We start from the raw sequence: 24,419 nt of genomic DNA on the forward strand, positions 1-24,419 counted from the left end.
GGCTTAGTAATAGGATTCTCTGGGCACGGAACAAAAAGGTTTGATTTGTTAATTGTCGCTTGCTTTTCAACAATTCGTTGTAACAATTTGGTCGGTATATAGCAATAATTATTTAAAAAAATTTAAGGGAGTCAGGCAAAAATCTTAGTTTTCATACATTTTCGGAAATGTGGTACTGATACTTCATGTATCCTTAGTACATAATATGGTCAGTTGTTAAATACCACCAACTTCATGAACAGTAAGGTTTCATGTCCAAGACTTATTCCCTCTCTCCTATGACAGAGATCTGTGCAGATGAGATCTTAATGGACTGAGTTATGATGGATGGTCTGGAGACTTAGCTTGGTTAGCATAATATAAAAACTCCTGAATTTTCTCTGGTGTGGTCTAGTGAAAGTCTTTGGTTGTGGCTAGTTACCCGACAAATACGTTACGCCAAGTGGTTTACGCTAAACGGTATTGCGTTCCGGTACGTTACCGCGTTGGAACCGTGTAGGTTTACCTTCCTGGGTTAGCATAAACCACGCTTTCAGTGGATGATGTAATCACCATATTAGCTTTCTTTTAATGCTAGTTTACTGATAAGCAGTTTGTTTAATGTCACTTTTTTTCACGTTTGCGTTCATCGAAAACTTAAGAATTACAAGCCAAGCCCTTCATTAGCATGTTAATTTGACATAATGGCTTCACATCGTGCTGTTAATGTCATTAAATATAAAATGTTCGTAATTGCTTGATTGACAGATGTTATCAATTATATTAAATTTAATAAGAACTGAATAATGACCTTGTAAGGGGCTTGCTCGAATGTTAAGCCCGTTTCTTCATGATTAATATTGACTTTTAATATTGTACAATTATTACTTCTATATTAAGATTATTCATACATAGGGTAGTCAGATAACTGGAGCAAACGGGAATGGCCCGAACTATTTCTCTTTTAGTTTTTTCCCTCAGTGTCTTTTTAATTAATTGTCTATATACCTATGGGATAAATGAAATAAATTGAATTGTCTTTCTGTCTACTTCTTAATATTTAAAAGGGTTCTAAATAGTAGTTTCTAAGTAGGGGTAAACTGTTAAAATTTTCTCTGGGGTCGTCAATCCAGGTATCTATGTCAGGGAATAGGTATATTATAAAGGTAATTTGGAGTTCAAAGGACTTATTTGTATGTTCCAGCTTTACTACAATATACCCAAGGACTCAAATGGAGGTTAAATAAAATTCCTGTGGATTAAAAATTACAGTATTTTTATCAAAAACTTGATAGTTGCTTATTAGTGAACGAAATCTTTAATGGTAAAGTTTTACTTAAAATAAATTGAACGAAGCCTCGGGCAACCGCTAGTATAAATTATAATAGATTACTTTAGACCTCTTATTATAACTAGTTGAAAGGTACTAATATTTTCCGAAGTGTAATTTATCGAGGGGATTGGTTTGCTTCTCACGCCCTGTAATTACCTATCCATAGATAATAAATTAATATTTCTGGCATACATGCTCTGCGATACATGTTGTGGGTTTATCTACTTACTTTAAATTAGGTTGAAAGAACTTAAACTAATAATAAACTATCTAGTTATTCACAGCAAAAAAAAATATTTTATCCTTGCCTAAATTTCTAAAACTTAAGTGTTGTCAGCTTTACACGATTCAGTAAATTTATTTACTTCCAACGATAATTTGACGAACGTTAAGAAAAACGTCAGCTTTTCTTAGTTATTTAATTTCTATAATAATAAAAGTATGAGAGCTTTTCTCGTGACTAAGGCCTAGTAGTAAGAGCTTCGGCCTGCCTGCCGGGAGACCCACGGCAATGCAGATCTAGCTTTTCAGAGAAATATTAGTTTACAATTCAAGGAATTTCCAATTGCACTGGTTTCAACGGTTAAGGAAAACATCGTGATGAAACCTACATACTTAAGAATTTTCCATAAAGTTCTCCAAAGGTGTGTCTAATCCACACTTTCCCACAAGAACTACGGGAATCGTTAGTAACGCATTATCCCCGTGGGGATGACTAATAAATAATGCCCGTTAATAACGATGAAGATGATATCTGTTTGTTGTGTATTGTTTTTAAATTGTTCCAATCACTAATACTAGCTAGCTTATCTCAGTGTAGGGTTAAAAAACACCTTTATAAAATAAAAAAATATAATTTGTGATGTGCTCGTTGACTTCTAGAATGCATAAGAATATGCAAAAGAAGCAAAAACTAAACAATTTAAAATTGCAGACTGAAATCGAATTCAGTCTTCGTAATATCTCATACTTCCTTTCACAAATGGGTCACGTTTAACTTGGGTTCTTTACTAATTAGTACATAATATGCTACGAATTGTGGACCATATTATTAAATAAATTACTTTTGTAGAATAACTGTCAAATAACTAATTGTACAAGATTTTCAGTCAAAAGTAAAACAATCAAAAGTAGCCGATTGAAAATGTATAAATTACTCGTAGAGATGTTCTTATTTCATGGTAAGTTTGAAGGTTTGAAAGTTTGAAATGAGTTTTAAAGGTTTTTGTGCTTGAATATGCTCTCAGCTGATGTTAAGGGACGAAGATGTTGACACAAAGGTGTTATGGCAATTTATTTAACCTAACTTCGTCTTATCCTGCTCGTCCTAATTTTTTCACCCTAATTTCTCATCTGTTGTGTTCTAGTCGTATAAGAGAGAACCGCCATGCTTTTTCTACAGTATTGCTGTGTCTTGGTCTGAAGGCCGCGGTAGCCGGTGTAGTTACAAGTACCCACGCCTTGGGCTGATGAACAGACACAGGGTGGCACAATGTAGGAAGTCTTCCTTGCATGCCTTGCTTAGTGAAGCTCTGTTTATAGGCGATCGTCGTCTATACACGATGGCTATCATTTGCTTGGTCCGGCAATTTTTACAAAATGGAAAATAAAAAACTAAACGCGACGAGAAGCGGTGATAGCCCAGTGGGTAGGAGCTCGACTTCACTTCGGGGGGTCGAGTTCGAATCCCAGCACGCACCTCTAACTTTTCTAAGTTATGTGCGTTTTAATTAATTAAAATATCGCTTGCTTCAATGATGAAGGAAAATGGGAAATGAGTTCTACTTACACAATGTTCTCAAAGATGTGTGGAGTCCACCAATTCGCACTAGGCCATCGTGGTGGCCTACGGCGTTAACTCCTTTTTCTCATTGTGGGAGAAGACGCGTGCCCTGTAGTGAGCTGGTAATAGGATGATATGGTGATTATAATGGTAAAACGCGACATCATAGAATTTAATGTTCTTCAGAGCAGTGCGTACCAAACAGCCGGTACCTTCAACGCATGTTACAATTTAAAGCGATTATGTTACTTAATAACGGTATTAGATATCATGTCGTCGTCTCTATGTAAATCTGGAAATTAATATAAACTTTATTAGACGTATAGAACACCTGGTGTGGTGAAGTGGTTCAAACGAGGCTAAGGGGCGGTTACATGACACTTTACCTTACTTTATAAACACATCCAGTACGATAGTCACTCACGACCTTACTTTTAAATGATATTTAGTTTTTCTCCGCGGTTTCACCCGCGTACATTAACGGTAGTATTAGGTGTATCTACAATTGGCCATGCGCATACTTAATTCATAGACGTAAACCGAACGTCCCTTAATTAAAACTTTTAATGATCTCCGAAACTAAGAGTCCAAATAACATGCTGTAAATGTACATAAAATTATGTTGATAATGAAATAACTTTTTTTCATAAAGATTAATTTTTTCATGCGTAATAATGACGTTTGAAAATTACTTTACGGTGCCGTGTCTCTTTACACGGCACCGTGTAAAGAGGTGGATTTGGGTATAGCTGCTAACAGTTTAGTCCATTAGTCGCTACGACCTTTGCCTGCGTCATGACTTACCAGAAGCTCAGTTTGCAGTCAAGGGCTATTTTTTAATGGAATTCTAAAAAGACATCAAAGACCATCAACCTTCATAACAAGATATTCATAACAAGAGATAACAATCTTCGTGTTCCTAGTCTACATCTAGTTTAGCAGCTATTCGCTCCTATATTTATTTATAAACGAAGACTAGGAAATTGTAATCGATACCTTGGTATTGGTGATCGTTTGTCGTCACCCTCGTGTCGTTTGTGGACTGCGGTATGATGTCTGACATGTTTTGTGACATGCCAACAGCTCGCGTGACGAGTCCTTATTAATTAGAATGACAACATTCTGGACAGACCGCATTATGTTGTTAGTTGTTGCATCGTGTTTATGTATCGTGTAGGTACTAGATGCCATTAGAATGTTAAATGAACTATAAAGCCGATGTGGTCCTTAAAAGATTACAAAGGTACATCGCGCCACTAGCTATATTGGGTTTCATATTCCATACAGACGAATTCAAAACATTCTAAGTATTAGTATAAAAGACCGACACGTGCATAGCACCTACGCTACGCGACGCGTACCTAATAAAGAGACAGGAGTAAATGGATTTTATTTTTGCATGTGATGTTAGGGCTATATTCGATTCATCATCATCATAATTTCAACCAATGGACGTTTATTGCTGGACATAGGTCTTTTGTAGGGAGTTCCACAATCCACGGTCCTGGGCCGCTTGCCGCCAGCAGCTCCCAGCGACTCGCCTAAATCATCTGTCCACCTCGTTGGGGACCAACCTACGCTGCGTTTGCCGGTGCGGGGTCGCCATTCCAACACCTATATGTAATCGATTGCTTTCAACTCAATCTATGGCAATGGTCTATTTAAAAAACTATTAGCGAAACGGTTTCACGGTTATTATGTCTCAGAGACAGTAAATAACGTACCTCTAAAGCCTCTGAAGTATTATTTCGGGTTTCATTTAAACGTTGTATAAAGCGCCTACAACTTAATAACAAAGATGACATTAATATTGGAAACGTAAAATTGAGAAGATTGTGAAGATTTCACGTGAGGACGAGTATTTCTTAAATAAAAAAAGATAAAGGGGTTCAAAAATAGCCACTCAGACAGCGACAGCGACCCACGCTACTCTCTCGAAAGAGAGAAGTGAACGATCATCGAGGACTGATAGCTTTTACCATCGCCCACCTCACGCCCAGGACACCGCGCCACGTCTCCTCATCGTGACTGGTGTGAGTCTCACGTGGTGTGAGTTTCTCGTGAAGAGCTTACTGTAGAAATGATCCTATGAAGTAAGGTCTATAGTATAAAATGTTAAGGGTTTATAGTATAAAATGTTAAATTCAGCAGACCTCATATTGTTGAAAAAATCGTTTAATTAAGATGGCACACGTTATAGTGACATCTAGTATAATATGTTCTGATTACTTTCTCTGTGCATAGCGACACGTGCTAAAGCACTGTCGGTCTGAAAGCCTCGAACAGCGCCATCTAGGCACACAGATCTGTATTGACTTTTAGTTATTAAAATATGCCACTAGATGGCGCTTTTTTACTTAGTGATACATTTCTGAAAAATTATGCATTTTTGGGTACTTATTTTGATTATTATTCTCCTTGACCATTCGTATCAGATGTAGTTTGTAAAAAATTACCGTTTTAATGATGACATCGTGTACGGTTGATATATAATAAACATAGATGTACCAACTGTTATTTTATTCTTTCCTGAGGGTAGTAATATAATATAACATAATTTATTGTTTTCTGTTGGTGTCAATAATATATACTCAATCGTGATCGAAAAAATAATAGTAATAGAAGCAGTTATTCACGGATCTCTATCTTTGTCGCAGGATCTGTTGGAAAGAATTTTCAGACTTTTCGACGTGGAAAGACAAGACCAGCTGGTGCAGGAAGACTGGTACGAGTTTTTGAAGCAGAGGTTAACGTAAGTACTACTTACTTATTTATAAATTGAATAACTTCGATGCATTGTTATTAAATTTAGTTTTAATTTAATTAAGTTAAAAATTATGTTAAAAAATTCGTGTTAGGAATAATTTCGTGTTATTATTGTCATGTCATCTATATTATCTACTCTCGTAATTATTTACGACGGTTAAGTGTTTAATAGTTCTCTTTTAATTGGCTTTTTAAAAAACAGTTTTATAATTTATTCATCAAAAACCAATGCTTGTGCGTTTTTACGGGTTAAATCTAGGCTAAATAGCTAACTTATTATGAAGGGACTCTGGCAGACATTTTAAGCTTTTGCAAGGACTTATCTAGGCTATTTTAGCGCGCGAAGTCTGATTTTAGAGAAGACAGAAATTCTTCATTGCGGTCAACAGCTAGCCCTATACGGTAGGATAGGTAACCCTTAATTACATAGTCTATTAAATACTACTTTATTGTTTTCTAATATTTGATCTTTTTTGTAGCGAAGATAAACAGTTGGACTTTGTGGAGCAAGTGGAAAGCGTTGCGTACGTGCTCTGTGGAGATGGAGTGATCACACTAGACACTTTTCAGCTTATCTTGAAAAACAAAGTGGTAAATATAGCATAATGTGAAACACATAGTAGGTAGTATACTTGTGCAGCATGTAGTGGATTTGGGTTTCTTTGAAGTCGTAAACACAGTTTCTTTATAAATCTGTGAACCAGGTATTTACTGCGATACCAACTGTAATTTGATCCACGAAACACCAAATTTAAAATATAATTGCAGGCACATGAGGCCACCTGTGTCTCAGGTTGATGGACACAGGGCGGGATCTTTTAGGACGTGTTTCTAGCATGCCCTGTGAATTTTTGTTCTGTTTATTGGAGAGCGCTTCTTTTTCGACTTTTCTTAGAAAAACCTCTGGTCATCTTCTTGGTCCGTCAAATACAACTATAAAAAAGATATTGTAAAGGTCCATATTTTCAGTCTGCAAAAAGTTTCGATGGAACCCAATATAATCAATGGTAACAAAGAGTCCAAGAACTAAATGTGATTTGATGTTTTCGGTAGACAATATCTATTTTATAAGTAAGTCGATATAAAATACAATATGTGAATAATTAATTTCATAATAATCGATCGATATACAAAGCTTACAAATACTAGTAACATATTAAATCAATGTCTCTCCATAAATGTGTAGGTTACCAACAAACTTTTGCGGGTGGTAGACACCGACGGGGACGGCTACGTTACCGCCGATGAAATCATGGAGTTTCTTTCCACACTTACAAGTTCAAGGTATGTAAGATAACCTTAAAATCTTTATTAAGAAAACAGGCAACACGGCTATAGTGGAAACCAATGTAGTGAAATAATGTTTGACCATCTACGTACCTACTAAAGTTTAATTAGGTCTCCCAGCCTAGTAATAACTAACGTACTAACTAGTAATATAATATAGAATATAATATAGTCAGGGTGACTTACTTGTATATGTTATTAAGATATTTGAATATATTTGTTTAGGCCACGTATGGGTATCGACAAATTTAGCGTGGACCGCTTGGAACAGCTCTTCAGACAAACAGTAGGTGATCAGAAGGAGATAACCAGAGAACAATTTCAAAAAATTGTTGTCTCGAAAAATGTAAGTAAATTTTTTAAAGCTGTTGAAACTATTTTTACGTATTGTTGAAACCATCATTACGTTTTGTTCACATATGTATGTTATTAACTCTTTTATATGTTTATTTAATCAAAGTGCGTAATCCTTTTTATGTTAAATCCGAGACCGTATTTCAAAGTTTTCTATTTATTTAATCTTTGTGGCCTTAGATTTAAAGTGAAACTATTTGTAAATATTAATAACAAATAACAACTAAAAATAACATACGAAATCTGAAAGTATTTTTATTTTTGCAGCCATTTTTCACTGAGCGAGTATTTCAAATCTTTGATGAGGACAACTCCGGAACAATATCACATCACGAGTTCATCGCAGCCGTGCACAGGTTCGGAAGACAAACTCCAGAGGACAAAATAAGATTCCTATTCAAAGTTTACGATTTGGACGGTAAGATAATGCACGAATAACTGAGGTGTAGCCAAAATCTCTACTGTCATATCGTCGAATCTAGCTTGAATTTAATGACGATATTGCTTTTAAAATAATGTGTATTAAAGAATATATAACAACTTTGTTTTTAGGTGATGGTCTCATACAACATCGTGAATTACAGCACGTAATGCGTGCATGCATGGAAGAGAATGGTATGCAGTTTTCTGATGAACAACTATTAGACCTCACCAGTGCTATGTTTGAAGACGCTGACACAGAACAACGTGGTGCCATTACGTACGAGGCTTTAAGAGACCAGTTGAACACGCACGGGGGGTTATTGGAAAACCTATCTATAAGGTATCTTACATTGTGACATATAATATAAAATACATTACAAAATTTTCGAGGAAATTAAGATGCAAACATTAAGTTGTTTTTGTACTCTAATATAATTGTCTTTGTCCCAGTATAGACCGATGGTTGGTGCCGCCAAATCCAAAAAAAGAACCAAGCACTCTTCGGCATCGTTTATCAAAAATGAAACCGTACCAACTATCCTTGCCATACTTTAAGAACAACTACGTCTACTTAAGCTATCTATTCCTATTCTTCACAGTGAATTTAGGTCTATTCGTGGCAAGGATAGTGGAGTATCGAGATTCGAATATCTTCGTTATATTTGCTAGAGCTTGTGGTAAGTTTGAATGACTATTTAGTTTTTTAAAGCAATATACCTTAGCCAGATGACATTTTATACAATAATAAAACCTTTTCCTACGGCTATATCGTATTATCAATATAGTAAATCTATATCGTGAGATGCGTTATTTTCTCAAGTGATAAAGTAAACTGAGCCAACTAATTCGCTTTTATTAACTATATTTAAGGTGTGTGAAGACCACCAATCCTTACTGGGACAGCGTGGTAGCCTTCTCATTGTGAGAGAAGACCCATGCCCTGCAGTAGGCCAGTAATGGGTTGATATGATGAACTATATTCATTTCTCGAGTTAATATTATAAAAGAAAGAGAACAACTTTATCCAAATGACATCATTCCTTTTTTAAACAAAATTATCATGTTCAATATTAGTACAAACCTATCTTGGCTAACCAATCTACAGTATCCTATAGCTGGCAGACCAAAGAAAAACTGTGGCTTTTCAGCGTCAATATTGCCAGCATTTTATTTTATTTTTACTTAAAATACACTTTATTGTACACCAACATCGAATAAACGATAACAAAAATACAATTACAAAATATTAGACAGGTACAGGCGGCCTTATCGCTAACAAGCGATTTCTACTAGGCAACCCATCACCGAAGCAAGACCAAAGTTACGGGATAGGGTTGGGGTGTTCACCCTAATAAGTACAAAAAAATAAGTAAGGAAATACAAGAAGTAAACACAAATTACAAAATATCATCTAAAGTGCTATGCCTCGTTACGGTGGTCTCGAAGATATTTCAGATTGAATTTTGTTTCATATTGGTACATAGGTTTTTTAGATTATAAAGATTTTCAAACGTGTTCCATTCTTACTATTATTTTTTAAAGTCACATTATAATATTTCAGGCCAATGTCTCAACTTTAACTGCACCTGGGTATTAATCGTCATGCTCCGTCGTTGTATAACAGCACTGAGGGAGCGAGGATTCGGTTCCGTACTGCCACTGGACTATCACATCTATCTGCACAAGCTGACTGGTGTATTAATTGTTTTATTTAGCATTTGGCACACTATCATGCACTTGAGTAACTTCAGTACGTATTCCTTTTTCAAAACTCGTTTTTATTTTTATTATAAAGTATTTTTTTCGAGCCAATATTTATTCAAAACTATATTGTTAAATCTAGTTTAGAAATCACTGAATCTAAACTAAAATTCATTGCTGTTTTCTAAACACAGTTTGTTTATCTATAAATAATTAAAATCGTTTGCAAAGTTGTTTCGTTAATGAACAAAGTACTAGTCTAAATACTATATTCAAATCTAGTATTATTATAAATTCGAAAATGTCTCTATTTGTTTGTTACCTACATTTTTTTGTTAACCACAGCGATTTTGATATAATTTTAAACAAATTATATAGTTAGTATCTTAATATAGTCTCGGTTACATAGGTAACATACGTAACTGTGAAGCTTAACCGTGCCTATGCACGGTTAAGCTTCACAGTTAAGCTAATCTTGGCGATACTCTGTCTTGGAGACTGACATAGAAAACTTTTTATCCCGGGAAACAAAGTTTTCGCGAGATAAAAAGGCGATTTTATAAAAATTTCTCAATTTTCAGGTCTGATAGTAGTAAACGATTCAATACTGAATGCGAACAATTACACTGTCTTTGAATGGGTGTGTACAACTCGACCGGGTCTGTTTGGCCTGTGTGCTGGATGTGCAAACCCCACCGGTATCGCTCTGTGTGTAGCGCTGTTTGTACTTGGTGTGTCCTCAAGACCTGCACTCAGGAAAGGAGGATGTTTTGAGGTGATTTACTTTCACTCATTTACTCATCCTTACTAATATTATAAATGCGAATGTGTGTTTGTTTTTTCTCCGTTTCTCCTTTTTTTAAACCTCCTTCTTTTAAACCAATTACTTGATTTTTGTCGTGGAGTTTCTTGAACAGACGGAGACTTACCACTTTTGTTCCCAGAAAAATAAACGGTTCCCACGGGATTTGTAAACAATATAATAAACGCGGATGAAAAACGCTAATAAACTTATAAATACTGTCTCGTTGGTCTGGTGGTGTGTATGTTTAACTGCACATCACGAGGTCCTGGATTCGATCCCCGGGTCATACCAAACTCGATTAAATCTTTACTTTTCCTTACCTAAAAGAGAAAGTGTAAATTGTTTTATAATTTGCAGGTGTTCTATTTCGCTCATCTTCTCTACATCCCGTTTTGGATTCTGCTAATTATCCACGCGCCGAACTTTTGGAAATGGTTCATTGTTCCAGGCACCATATACGTTATTGAGCGCATCATGAGACTCGCTTGGATGAGGTATTTAAAAAGCTTGATTCCTTGTAATGATTTAAGTAACTTCATGATATGCGTGATCAAAAAATTCAAAAATTCAAAATTTATTTATTTCACGTAGGCCCAATATAAGCACTTTTGAAACGTCAAGTCTGTCCGTTAGTAGTGACTCTACCACCGGTTTGGAAGGCAGATTCTACCGAGAAGAAGCCGGCAAGAAACTCAGCAGTTGTTCTTTTCCAACATAAACAATTTACATTTTAACATTCATTTTTCTACCATGTGCAACCTTGTCATTAAGAAATTCATCAATTTTATAGTAACCTCGCTGTAATAACTGTGTTTTAACAGATTCCTTAAACTTATGCATTGGTAGGTAATAAAATAAGTACAGTAGAGCTTTCTGTGACCGAGCGTGAGGGAAACTACTATCTACCGCCATGCAGAATTGCTGTGTTCTGGTTTTAAGGGTGTGGTTGTCTTTTCGGTTTTATTACACGCACGTGAAGCTTAACACCTATGATTCAGGTTGAAGAACATACGGCCGCAACGTCCTATTATAATATTAAGGATTACTTGAACGATAAAAAAGCTTGGGTGTGAATTGCTCTAGCTTCATAGCTTAATATAAATAAACTGTGAGATGGTGATAACAAAAAAAATTACCCGGCCAAGTTTGTTGTGGGCTCTTCTTAGACCAGGGCGCGTTTGGAATCCTCGTAGCTTTTGGTTTAAGTTGGCGTACGAAGTTATCACCATCCCCATACAATTATATAAACATGTATAAACGCTTCATAAGTGCCTGTGATAGGCCTACATGAATAAAGAAATTTTGAATTTGAATTGGAATTTGAATTTGACATCTCGCATGCCTTGCGAATTTGCTTGGTCCTTCAATACATCATCATCATCATAATTTCAACCAATGGACGTCCACTGCTGGACATAGGACTTTTGTAGGGAGTTCCATAATCCACGGTCCTGGGCTGCTTGCCTCCAGCGGCTACCAGCGACTCGCTTGATGTCATCTGTCCATCGCGTTGGGCCTCATAAGAAGGCTCAGAGTCGCTCAGCGGGCGATGGAGACAGCTATGCTAGGAGTATCTAGCGTCAAGTATCTACGTGATCAAATCAGAAATGAGGAGATCCGTAGGAGAACTAGAGTTACCGACATAGCTCAGCGAGTCGCGAAGCTGAAGTGGCAAAGTTGTTTCGTTAACGCACTGGTTAACGCAGCGTAATGCCCCCAACGCGGTCCTTCAATTATTATTATAAAAAAATACATACTTTTAGGTCTGAAGTTGGAAAAACATACATAGCTTCTGGAATATTGCTACCGTCAAGGGTCACACACCTGGTGGTGCGCCGGCCGCCTCAGTTTGAATTTCATGCTGGGGACTACGTGTTCGTAAACATTCCTACCATTGCGATTTACGAATGGCATCCTTTTACTATCAGCAGTGCTCCAGATCAGGAAGGTGAGGAATCTTGATGGGTAACCCAAGCGTATTTCAGTTAAATCTAACATGTTAGATCAAAAGTAAGATTTTGTTCCTGGGGTTTATCAAACTCTTGCATTTTTAAATTTAGTAATAAGTACATTTGTTCTTTTATATTTAACCTTTTTTGTTGTTTCTAATATTTCCGGTGCATCGTCGATGCTACATACTGTCGATAGCGTTCTAAGAATATGTATAATAAATTACCGTTCATTTCATTACACATTCGGGAAATTACCTTATTTGTTACGTTTTTACGTATCATCATCACTTAGTATTAGATGTTTTTGCAATTGTTACGTAACGAGGACAATTTTACCCTTACCTGTCTTAAAATGGTCCTGTTTTCGCTAGTTATTATTTTCTTCTTTTACATACATAGGTATTAGCTGTTTATACAATAGATACCTAATGAGTGAAATTTTACCTAGTTACCTCTTCCAAAGTGACGCTTATATCGATACTGCTGTCAAATTAATAAATGGAATTTAAACACCGAAGTAGGAAATAGTTATTTCCTTCATTTTACTTTTACTTAAACTTTAAAGCGGTGAGTTCCTGAGTTTTAAGGGTTTGGCCTCGCTTTCGGGGGGGCAAGTTCATTTCCCAGCACACACCTTTACGGAGTTATGTACCTATCACTTGCTTTAACGGTGTAGGAGTTGTCCACAGTAAGGAAACCTACATAACTGAGAGCTCTCCGTAATGCTCAAAGGCGTGTTAAGTCAACCAATCCGCACTGTGCCAGCGTGGTGGACTACGGCTTAAACCATTATGACAGGAGATCCTTCTTATGTAGTAGTACCGTAATGGGTTGATAATGACTTAAACTTTTGCCACTTTATAGATTACATTTGGCTTCATATCAGAGGCGTGGGCGAGTGGACCAATCGTCTTTACGCCTACTTTGAAGCGGAACAAGAACGCCTACACGGCAACGAGGTTATACATGAGTGAGCCCCATAACATTGTCTGATATATATTTTTTAATTGATTGATTTTATAATTACTAACAATTACGAATAACATTACAGGTTGCATAAGTGTTTTTTTTTTGTGTGCATTAAATCATATAGTATATTATAAGATAACCACTTTATGTAGTTTGTTGCAACCATATTTTTTTGGCTGGCAATCAGACCATATAGGAGAGTCAAATAATAAAACTGATATAATTTTATCTGTATACCCCGAACGCTGTCTTTTGTAATTATCTTTATATTTATTTATGTAATTTATAAATAGACAAATTAAATAACTGTTGCGTTGAATAGGAAGGTAACTCGTAGCGCTTCGGGTCAGAGTAACATAAGCAAACGAAAGGGGTCTGCAGGCAGTGCGAAGAAGCGCTCCGTGGACTTCTCCCCAGTAGCCTACACTAACGAAGCCTTCACTATTGATGAAGAAACTGAAAATGGATTTATTGGTATGAAATTTTAATATCCTACAAAAAAGTGTCAGAATTTCTAAAACCAGCTAGTGATATAAATGATTGGTTATATTTTAATCGGATTTGCTTATGTTTATTTTATAGCTGTTATAATAGCCCATGGCAAAATTATATCTACTTAATTATGGTTATTATTTATTTTTTTAGTTTTATCTCCAACATCTCAACTGCCGCGACCATCATTTTTGTCTCCGCTGAAGTTTCTTGAAAAATCTCGGTCAATGCCTGACGTACGCACCAACAGAAAGTTACAAGCGTAAGTTAAATTATTAATCATTCAATCAGGAGCAGATGATTAATTGATAATTTTGGGAAATAATATCTTTCTTTATTTCCAGACTACGGGATTATCACCGCAGTGAATCCACCCGTAGTTTCTCAGCGTACGAGATGCGGCGTGCGCGAAAGCTCATCGGTGCGGATCCACAAACACGCGCACTGGCGCACAGCTTCCGTTACATGCGCACGAAGCCTACAATAATCGCTTGTAAACCACCCAGTGAGGAGAGGCGACGGTCCAATGAGAGTATACTGAGCATTGGTAAGTGAGAATATCAGTTTTCTTACATAATGGGTTAAGAAAAGCTCTTATGTTATTATTTTTGCTCGTCTTGTTTTATTACTTTTGGATTATTAGGCTCCATCTTTATTACATGGAACCAAAATGTAATCAATGATGGAATTACATGATAAACGTCAATGCTAGTTCCGCGTTGGAACTCAAAAATCACAGAATTAAGATCATTCAGAAACCTTGTACACGGCTAATACGGCATCAAAAATCACTCTACTTTAGCAGTGTTTCTCGAACGGGAAGTTAGTCCATTTAGTCCATTCATACCATTTAGCAGTTGGCAGTAATTACTTTACCTCTAATATTCTAAAAGTTCACCATAAAATTTGGAAGATGGGAGTAAGTTTATGAGCTAGCAACATTGCGCGGGAGTGAAGTGAGACGTTTTCACTGTTTTTTGACAAACCTCAACGCACTGTTGCAGTAATGAATGTTTCACATCTAAGCTAAATACAAAAAAAATGAAATGTAACGAATGTTCAAACATACATATAAGATGTGATGATATTGTACTTTAAGGCAAAAATCTCAAACCATGAATATTTTATGTCAAATCAAAGTATATAATTATATAACTACAAAAATTTCCTACTTTAACCCTTTATCATCAGAGAGTCTTAAATATAATCAAAATCCTTATTTAAAATAGTGTTGACTTCCTCGAAAAAAAATATTATGCTTTCCAAATCAATATCCATTGTTAGGAATGAGAAAAAGTTGTCTATAGTGTGTCAAATAATTGATAATAATTTAACTTGCTAATTCAAAAAGCATTTACCTGAAATGCTTTTTGAATTAGCAAGTTAAATTAACGAGAGTAATAGTAAGAATAAATTCGTTGTTGAGAAATTGGTAGGGCGAAAGACGTTATCTCAATAACGTATGTGATAAAACCCACTAGGGTGCATTAGGAGGGCAGCATGGATCTAAGCTCCTAATTTATTTCCTGTAAGACGGGACGTATGTTGCCAGCAGTAACTTAAAATGCTTGTCTAGTAATAATTTTTAGGTTAAATTAATTTGTCAAATAATAACTTAATGTATTCATATTCAGCTAGACGTCGCTTATCAAAGAGCCTGTCGTCAGAACGCGACGTAGAAGTCATGGATAAGCCTTGCATCAGTGTGGAGTCACCATCAGAGTGCACTAGCAGCGACTATGGAGATAACTATGCTGTGGGAAAACCATTGGAGGTATGCAAAACGAAGATAACTTCTTTATTTAATCGGACAGTTTCAGTCCATTAAAAATCAATCATTTACTGGACTAAAAAGTTATGACATTCTCGAGGATGCAAACAATCTTTATTTATAATTTTGCCAAGAATGGTTTAGGTATTTAATTGTACAAAAGAGTGGAATACTTTCACTCTTTACTCCACTTGTTCTTATCTTCTATCATTGTGAAACTCCTGTCAATGTAAGTTAACATTCTGAAGATTAGCCCGGCAAACAGATAGACCGTTAGAAGTTCAAAAAACGTTTGTTAGGATTATCCTTTCATTCAAATATAATCATATGAACTTATCATGAGACAGTTATATTGATATCACTTTTGAATTAATTTAATTTCAATTGCTTAACGGTGTAGGAAAAATAGTGAGACACCCGTATGCGTGGGACTTCTCTATAATGTTCACAATGTTCTATCAATCCGCACTTGGCCAGCTTGGTGGAATACGGCCTAAGCCCTCAAATTCTGAGAGCATACCCGTTCCCTGTAGTGAAGTGGAAAATCAATGGGTTATGGGAATGAGTCCACACGTACCACACACGTAAACCAAAATTAATCCGTTACTTAGTAACAAAATGTAGATTCAAATGTTTAGAGATGAGTGGTGAGAAAGAGTTATCTTATTTACTTGCTTCTCTGACCAATATATGTAACTGTATATGCATTACACAGATCTTTCTGGATGGGCCGTATGGCGCAGCGTCTTCACACATTTTCCGAGCTCAACACGCTGCTCTTATAGCCGCTGGTATTGGAGTTACGCCCTTCGCCTCCATCCTGCAATCAATAATGTACCGCTACTGGAGCAACAGAGCTACCTGCCCGAAGTGCAGCCATACCTTTGCCACCAAACTGCCCCAGAATAGCATGAGCTTAAGGAAGGTGATTAAAAATCTTTAAAGTTACTTACTTATTTAAAAGGTTTAAAATATTATTAGGTTTAAATTTGTTTTGTTTAGCTATCTCGCTCGTGCAAGGGTTGAATAGGCACATGGGTTTAATAATACTGCCATACTCTTAGATTCCCATCATAGACAGTAACTTCACTTAACACCAGGCAATTGCAGTCTAGGGCAATCTTGTAATGGGAATAAAAAATGACTCACTAAAAATAAAATCTCTACACCGGTAGTTTTAAAAAGTAAACAGACTTTTTTCAAATTCCAAGCTGCCTTACAATGTCCTCATAATAAAACAACCTTGGCGCAATTCTACTACAACCACAGTTTAAAGTATCGATCCTCTATTGCTGGCATTTATTCAACACAGGAATTGAAAGTGTCGATCTCATGATTTTTCTCTTAACTGGTGCCAAAAGTGTCTAGCTTCATGCCAAATTTTCAGATTATAGGTCACCGGGAAGTACTTCTATAGTTTTGATTACAGTAATATAATGAGGGGACTTCTAGTACCTACTTATATGAAAATCTCGTTTGTCTCTGTCTAAAAATTCAATTTTATCTAACGACTTAAAAATGTTTATAGATATATTGCTTCTAAACAGGTAAATAGTAAATACAAGAGTTCCCAATTTTTTTGATAAGATTAATCGATATCATAAATGGATTGAAAAAAAACAAAAATCTTTGTATGCAAATTTGTATTTGCAAAAAGAAAAATCATTAAAAAAATGTGTTATTAGAAAAAAAATGTTCGTATTATAATAAAACCAGTTCGTTTCCTCGGACTTGTTGGTTTTTATTGCATTTAACTAAAAAATTGGTTTCTCAAGTTCCACACTGAACTATTGATATATTGATGATCGGATAGACGCAAATATTGATTCTGAGGATTTGGCTTTATATTATGAGGTTTGACAGCAGCAATGTGATACACATTGCTCATTCATAATTTCAATAAAACCCACATATAAAACCCTAAAAGAGACAAAGTAAAACAAATACGAATAAACGTCAGTGCGAATAGATTAGAATTATGACAAAAGGTAAAAAAAAAGAAGGAACAAATACGGGCCACTTACAGCCATTTGATGTTTTGTACACAGGTTGACTTCTTCTGGATCAACCGTGAACAGAGATCTTTTGAGTGGTTTGTCTCGCTGCTATCTCAACTAGAAATCGAGCAAGCAGAAGCGGGAGGGGAGAGGTTCCTGGAAATGCACATGTACATCACCAGCGCTTTGCAGAGAAGCGACATGAAGGCTGTCGGGTTGCAGCTTGCTTTGGATTTGTTGCACGAAAAAGTAAGTTCAAACAAAATCTACAGAGATTTTTTGCCAACGACACGGGAGATATTAAAATGCACAAGTGTGTGCGCATACGCAGGTGCACTCTCTATTCCCTCACTCTGATAGTCCGCTTGAACGGCAACTCCGACACGACTCGAAAGGGATCAGGCGCATGACCGGGCTAATCACCGTCAGTTTCCGATCATTTCGTTGTAGCAACGTTTCGTTTATTTTTTACATAGTCTGTTCAATAAATCCTTCTTAGCACTTCGGTAGTCGGTTCAAATAGTTATGGCTTTTTATTTTCAGGAAAAACGTGATCTAATAACAGGGTTGAAAACGCGAACAAACGCAGGCCGTCCGAATTGGGACAAAGTATTCCAACGTCTTCAAGAACAACACAAAGGGAAAATAACAGTGTTCTACTGCGGACCACCGCAACTTGCACGGATTCTGCGAGTCAAATGTGACCAGTTTGGGTTTAACTTTAGGAAGGAAGTTTTTTAAAGTGATCTTTTATGGATGAATGACAACAAACCTACCTGGGGCCCATAGGGCATTTGACTGTATTAAAAATATCACTTGTGCTAGCGTAATCCTTAAAGATAATTATTTTTCAATGTTATTTCATGACACGTAACTAAAAAATAAGGAATACGTTTTCTATAAGACATACAATAAAATTATTTTTTCCGAGACAAGTTCACGTGATCACAAACGCCATGGAGTAAACAATGTGGTATTGCCAATGTCAAGAACTTCATAACTAGGGTCTCTCTGATTCTCTGAACGAACTTCAAAAGTTTTTTATACATTCAAATGTAGTTTTTAAACCATTGTTTCTCATTAATAAGCCCTTAAAACTAGAACGCGCGACATTTCTCTTTATTATCAGATTTTACATTTCTTTAGACTTTTGACGCCATTGCAGTCACGTGACACCAAACCGAGCGTTTCCTTGCCATATTTATTCATTACAATTTGTTTATAGAATGATATATAAAAAACTGAAATCTGTGACGAAATATACATATTATTATTATTTTTTTTAAAATAGCGTCATGGTTCATTTGAGAGAATAAATAAAAACAGTCAAATACTCTATTCTGGTATAGCAATCGTGTCTCAGTATTCGATCACTGAAAATAAGTTTAATTGTTGTTGAACATTACACACACACATAAAAAGCAGACTTGGGTTTCCGAATCAATACAGAATAGCAACCACGTTGAAAGAAAATGAGGAGCATAAGATAATTTTGTCTAGCAAGTGCCAGTCTCAATCATCCATATTGTGGCATTGTATGTTACAAATATTAATTTAGATAAGTTTTTATAAGTTACTAGCTGTTGCCCGCGACTTCGTCTGCGGTTGATTTTGTTTTTAAATTATTCAGTATCGCTAAGCCTTAAATGAGTATAGAGTATATATATATAAAACATGTGACTGTCAATTATAGACAAATAATTTGCAATAAAATAAAATTGCGACTATAATTAAAGATCTAAGCTATCCTATCTCTTAAGTTGGACCAGACTGCTCACGGTGTGCCAATTTAATTTAAAATCGGTTAAGTAGTTTAGGAGTCCATCGCGGACAAACATCGTGACAGGAGATTTATATATATAAGTTATTTATTGAATGTTTTTATTGAATAGGACATTATTAATTATTGATTACAGTAAATGTATTAAGTTAATGATAAGGCAAACCAAAACACTAATGTCAAAAATCCCATCCTTTTCAGGAACAACAAAAAACTAAAGAATAAAATCATTAAATGTTTCTATTGTTGCATGACTATTGTATATCACGAAATACTCTTTAGACGAGTAGTGCTTTAGTCTGCCTTCTGTTCTAGAAAGATAATGTCGCCACAAAAGTGAACTTAGTAATCTAATATCACTATAGTATAAATAATTGTATTTTTTTTGTGATTCTCCTACTAAGTATAACCACTATGTAAAATAATTTATTATAATTCTCTAAACTTCTATTCTTGTGCCCAAATTAGCACTACTAAATAAGGACGATGTTTTTGGCTCTGTGGTTGTGTTGTCAATAATAATATATATATTTCACTTATTCATGACAAATATTTATTTTAAACTAACAACATTTTGTACCTTTTGTTTATGTACCTATGTAATCATGCAAGATAAAAAAATAATAATTTGATTTTGTATTGTTTATTTGAAAAATATTGTGATTTTGAAAGTTACCGGCTATACGTTTTATATTAAAAGATATTTTACTATAATCATGTCGAGAGTTTATGACATAAACTGCGATTGTTATCACTTTTTTGACTATTATTTTCGACCCTTAGGTCCCACCTGTTCAACGATATCAGGTCCTAACAGAAAATATAACAAAAACTCTCCTCCTCTGGCATTTGAAAAAGGACTACAAAATTCATGTGGCCTTAAATTTAGGCTTGTCTTGTCTTGTATGTAAAGCTAATCTAATTCGGTCAGAAGACCGAAGAGTTTCGGTAGATATGATCTGGTATTTCGAATAGTAGAGGAATATCAGGCATCCAGATGATGAGGGTGGAATTTATTTTTACGGCGACGCGATATGAGAACAGGGAAGGAGGTATCAACTAACAATGTAAACAACTCTTCACAACACCACTTCGGTTCTTCTTAATTTAAGCATCCTTTGGTTTTGTCTTAACTTCACTTTCGCTAATTTCTGCTTTACCCATACTCAAACGTTTTGTTTATTTTCCTTCCTTAAATAACTTTTGTTTAAAACCATTTTGATTTATTTTAGCTCATGCACTTATTTACTGCCTTAATGGGTGTCCCACAAGGCTCAATTTTGGGTCCCTTATTGTTTCTGGTGTATATAAATGATCTGCCACACCATGTCAGGGGCACTTGTGAGATTGTACTGTTTGCAGATGATACATCTCTCATTTTTAAGACTGATAGAAACAAAGATAATTTTGACGACGTAAACCGTGCTTTGTCACATGTGTCAGACTGGTTTACTGTTAATAACTTACTTTTAAATGCAAAAAAAACTAAGTGTTTGGAATTTGTTTTGCCTAACGTAAAAAAAATTGATAAAAACATCATAATAAATGGAGAAACACTTGAAATAGAAAACTCCACTGTTTTTCTAGGAGTGACCTTAGATTGTAAGCTACAGTGGGGTACCCATATAGAAAGCCTAGCGAGTAAACTCAGCTCGGCTGCATATGCAATCAGGAAAATTAGACAGCTTACCGATGTTGAAACAGCTAGGCTTGTTTATTTCGCATACTTTCACAGTATTATGTCCTATGGGATCTTGATGTGGGGAAAAGCTGCAGATATTGAAAGTATATTTATACTACAGAAAAGAGCCGTACGATCAATATATAAACTTGGATCACGCGAATCGCTTCGTGAAAAATTTAAACAAATAGGTATTCTTACAGTAGCTTCGCAATACATTTATAGTAATATAGTCTTTGTGAGGCAAAATATTACTCTTTATAAATCAAAAGCTGAAATTAACAATCGACTTACCAGAAACGGTCATAAATTAGTGATATCTGCATATCGTCTGCGAAAGGTGCAGAACTCCTTTGTGGGGTTGAGTATACGCTTTTACAACATGATTCCTAAGGAAATTCTTGACCTACCAATGCATACATTTAAAAAATGTGTAAAAACGCATCTAGTACAGCGAGGTTACTATACATTTGATGAATTCCTCAATGACAAGGTAGAATGGAAGCAGCCAGCCTCGCTCTCATCTCCCGCAAGATAGCAAAATGATTGTAAATGTTGATGTTGGAAAAGAGCAACTACTGAGTTTCTTGCCGGCTCTTCTCGGTAGAATCTGCTTTCCGAACCGGTGGTAGAGTCACACAAACATGCATACTTGACGTTTCAAAAGTGCTTATAAAGTAGGCCTACTTGAAATAAATGAATTTGAATTTGAATTTACTCGTAGCTTTGTTACAGACACAAGAAAAAAGATTGAAAAAAGCTATTTATTTATCTACATAAATTATGTTTGATTAGATATAATATACAAAAATATAAATAATCCGATATCATATCAGACATTTTGTGCGCTCGGCGTCAAACTCCATTACAGCGAAGTGGGTCATAGATGAGTAGGTACGGTGGACAAATAAAAAATGGTTCTGAATCATTATTATTCAACAATGTGAGTTACTCGATTTAAAATTAATAGCAAAATTATCATCTTCCTCATCATTATCAACTAATTACCGGTCCAATGCAGGGCACAGAAAAAGATGGGCCTAAATCATAGTCTAGTACTCGGGCCTTAACCACCTTTGAGAACAATATTTAGAACTCTGAAGCACGTAGATTTCCTTACTTATTTTTGTACCTATACCGTTTAAGTGAGTGATAGTTACTTAATTGTAAACGCACACGTCTGAGAGTTCTCCATAATGTTCTCAAAGGTGTGCGCCTATGTTCACCTTCTCATTGTAGGAGGAGACCCGTGCCCTGCCGTCCTAAAAGTCCTAAAAGTTATAGGTATCGTATTCAGTGCCCTGGACGCAAGGTTTGAGTCGTACCCACTAGATTATCACCGCATAGTAGCCATAAATATTTTGTCTGGTGGGAGATTTTGGATGTGGCTAGTTTCCACTCTACCGACAAAGACGTCCCGCTAAGCGGTTTAGTGTTCCGTCGCGATGTCGTGTAGAAACAAATTAGGGGGTCTACCATACTCCCTAAAAGGTTAGCCCGCTACCATCTTAGACTGCATCATCACTTCTCACCAGGTGAGATTGCAGTGAAGGGCTAGCTTGTATTGGAATAAAAAATGATAAAAAAATAAATAAACATTACATGTAAACTCAAATTTATTATCGCATTATACAAAACATACGTACATGCCACGTCATACGCTACGTCAAGCAACGTAATTTGCTATCTGCCATAAGTGACGATTCGCGGAAATACGCGAGTCCATAACCTTGCCACCAACCTTGCATCCAAGGTTCCAGCCAAGGTGGCGTCCTTTGCCAAGGTAAAAACCTTGGAAGAAGGACGCGGCCTTGTATCAAGGACGCCCTTCAAATACAAGGTTTGCACGAAAATACAATGTCAAATTTTTAATCAAGGTCTTTGTCAGTAATTGTAGGTGTCAACGCCCTATAGTAACATATAAAATCACATTTATACATTATTACATTACGTCACAAAATTTTTTATAGTGTTTCATTTATATCAGTAAGTAGGTATGGGGTTATTTTTAAAGAAGATATAGTAAACCGTTTTAAGAGTTGCGACTATTTTGTATATATTACAGAACAGTTGTATGCAGTTAGTTACATTTTGGTCAAGCGTGAGCTTTGCATGGAATGTGATAAAATTGAATTTTTTGGTGTTTACATGAAGAAAAATTTTAAAGGGCTTCCATTCTAGTTAAAAATCGTTGTTAACGAATTTAGGAATGCCACATTTTCGATAAAGTACTTAACCGTTTTACAAATTGTTAGAATGTGCAAAATTTTGGCCCTAAACAATAAGTTTTATTAACAACAGTAGGTATGAGTATATTTATTAGTGAAGTAAGATTAAAATCGAATAATTGTCTTTTTAAAAAATATTGCCTAACTTCTAATGATAAAAGGCCTCTCCAACACCTGGAAGTTTCAAGGATCTTCGAAGATTGAAGGCTACGAACATTTACGCATTTTTCTCTCAGGAGTCGCTTCCACATCATGACTGGAGTTAGATTCTCGTAAATAGCCTAATATATCAATTATTCTATAGAGTGAAGTCTTAGAAGAATTTGGAGGAAAAAATCTCTTTATTGTTAAATAAATATCACAGTTAATAAAGTAGCGACACCTAGCGTACTAATGCTAAACTGTTAAGTCTAGTTCCGTAACGCGGAAACCATAAAATTATTTATGCTCAGACTTTGTAAACCTAGAGACATCTAACGGTCATTCATGAAACTACATGATGGATTGTTTAGCCTAGTTCCGTAATGCGGAAACCATAAAATTATACATATAGCTCAAACTGTTCAGAAATAGAGACATCTTATGGTTATTCATGATACTACGTGATTGATTGTTATAGTTCTTGGAATAGACGCTGCGGGATTGGCACCTTTCAATGTTTTTGACGTCGTTTATAAAAATAATATGGGTAAGTAAAGATGGCGCTAGGTACTTTTCTAGAGGTAACTATCATATCATCTCTATTCAATTTAAATTATCTATTTCAAATAATGCAAAACTGCTAGATTTGGCCCTCTCCCACTCTATGGATAAACCTAGATTATACTTTACAGTCCTCCAGTCCTCTGTGAAAGCTAGGTAGAGTTAAAAACTTGGGTTTGGATTATGCAATCGTTAAAGTAAATTATAGTACTAGGTATGAGCTTAATATGAGATTGCTATTTCAGAATAGCACTGTATTTATTTTTATTTTTATAGTATAAGCTAGGTATATATTTACAATTCTAATGTAGGTACTATTTGTAATACGACACGTTAATCTAAGAAACGGTATAAATCTATTAAAATCGTCGAGTCTAAATAAAGAAAGAGTATATAGGTACTTATACATATAAACA

The 24,419-nt window shown here is 35.6% G+C and overlaps 1 protein-coding gene and 1 non-coding gene across 3 annotated transcripts; one reads left to right on the forward strand and one right to left on the reverse strand.

Moving 5' to 3' along the window:
* Positions 1–4,993: 4,993 nt before the first annotated feature.
* On the reverse strand, positions 4,994–5,198 carry LOC120627524. The gene has a single exon (XR_005658929.1). It is a non-coding gene; the product is annotated as a small nucleolar RNA U3 (small nucleolar RNA).
* Positions 5,199–5,451: 253 nt separating this feature from the next.
* On the forward strand, positions 5,452–19,021 carry LOC120624643 (NADPH oxidase 5). Of its 2 annotated transcripts, none has more exons than XM_039891313.1 (20): positions 5,452–5,488; positions 5,753–5,847; positions 6,341–6,452; positions 7,048–7,145; positions 7,374–7,494; positions 7,770–7,920; positions 8,055–8,265; positions 8,376–8,602; positions 9,487–9,675; positions 10,208–10,401; positions 10,789–10,925; positions 12,195–12,379; positions 13,248–13,353; positions 13,675–13,826; positions 13,998–14,106; positions 14,189–14,391; positions 15,479–15,618; positions 16,331–16,540; positions 17,664–17,861; positions 18,156–19,021. In XM_039891313.1, exons 1-20 carry the CDS (start codon positions 5,477–5,479, stop codon positions 18,351–18,353), a joined length of 3,048 nt encoding a protein of 1,015 aa, XP_039747247.1. In that variant the 5' UTR covers positions 5,452–5,476; the 3' UTR covers positions 18,354–19,021. The 2 variants fall into 2 exon arrangements, with proteins under 2 accessions (XP_039747247.1, XP_039747238.1); XM_039891304.1 differs by lacking the exon at positions 5,452–5,488 and adding an exon at positions 5,569–5,630.
* The last annotated feature ends 5,398 nt before the right edge of the window (positions 19,022–24,419 follow it).

The sequence above is a fragment of the Pararge aegeria genome, chromosome 1, assembly GCF_905163445.1.
Source record: "Pararge aegeria chromosome 1, ilParAegt1.1, whole genome shotgun sequence".
Lineage (NCBI taxonomy): Eukaryota > Metazoa > Arthropoda > Insecta > Lepidoptera > Nymphalidae > Pararge > Pararge aegeria.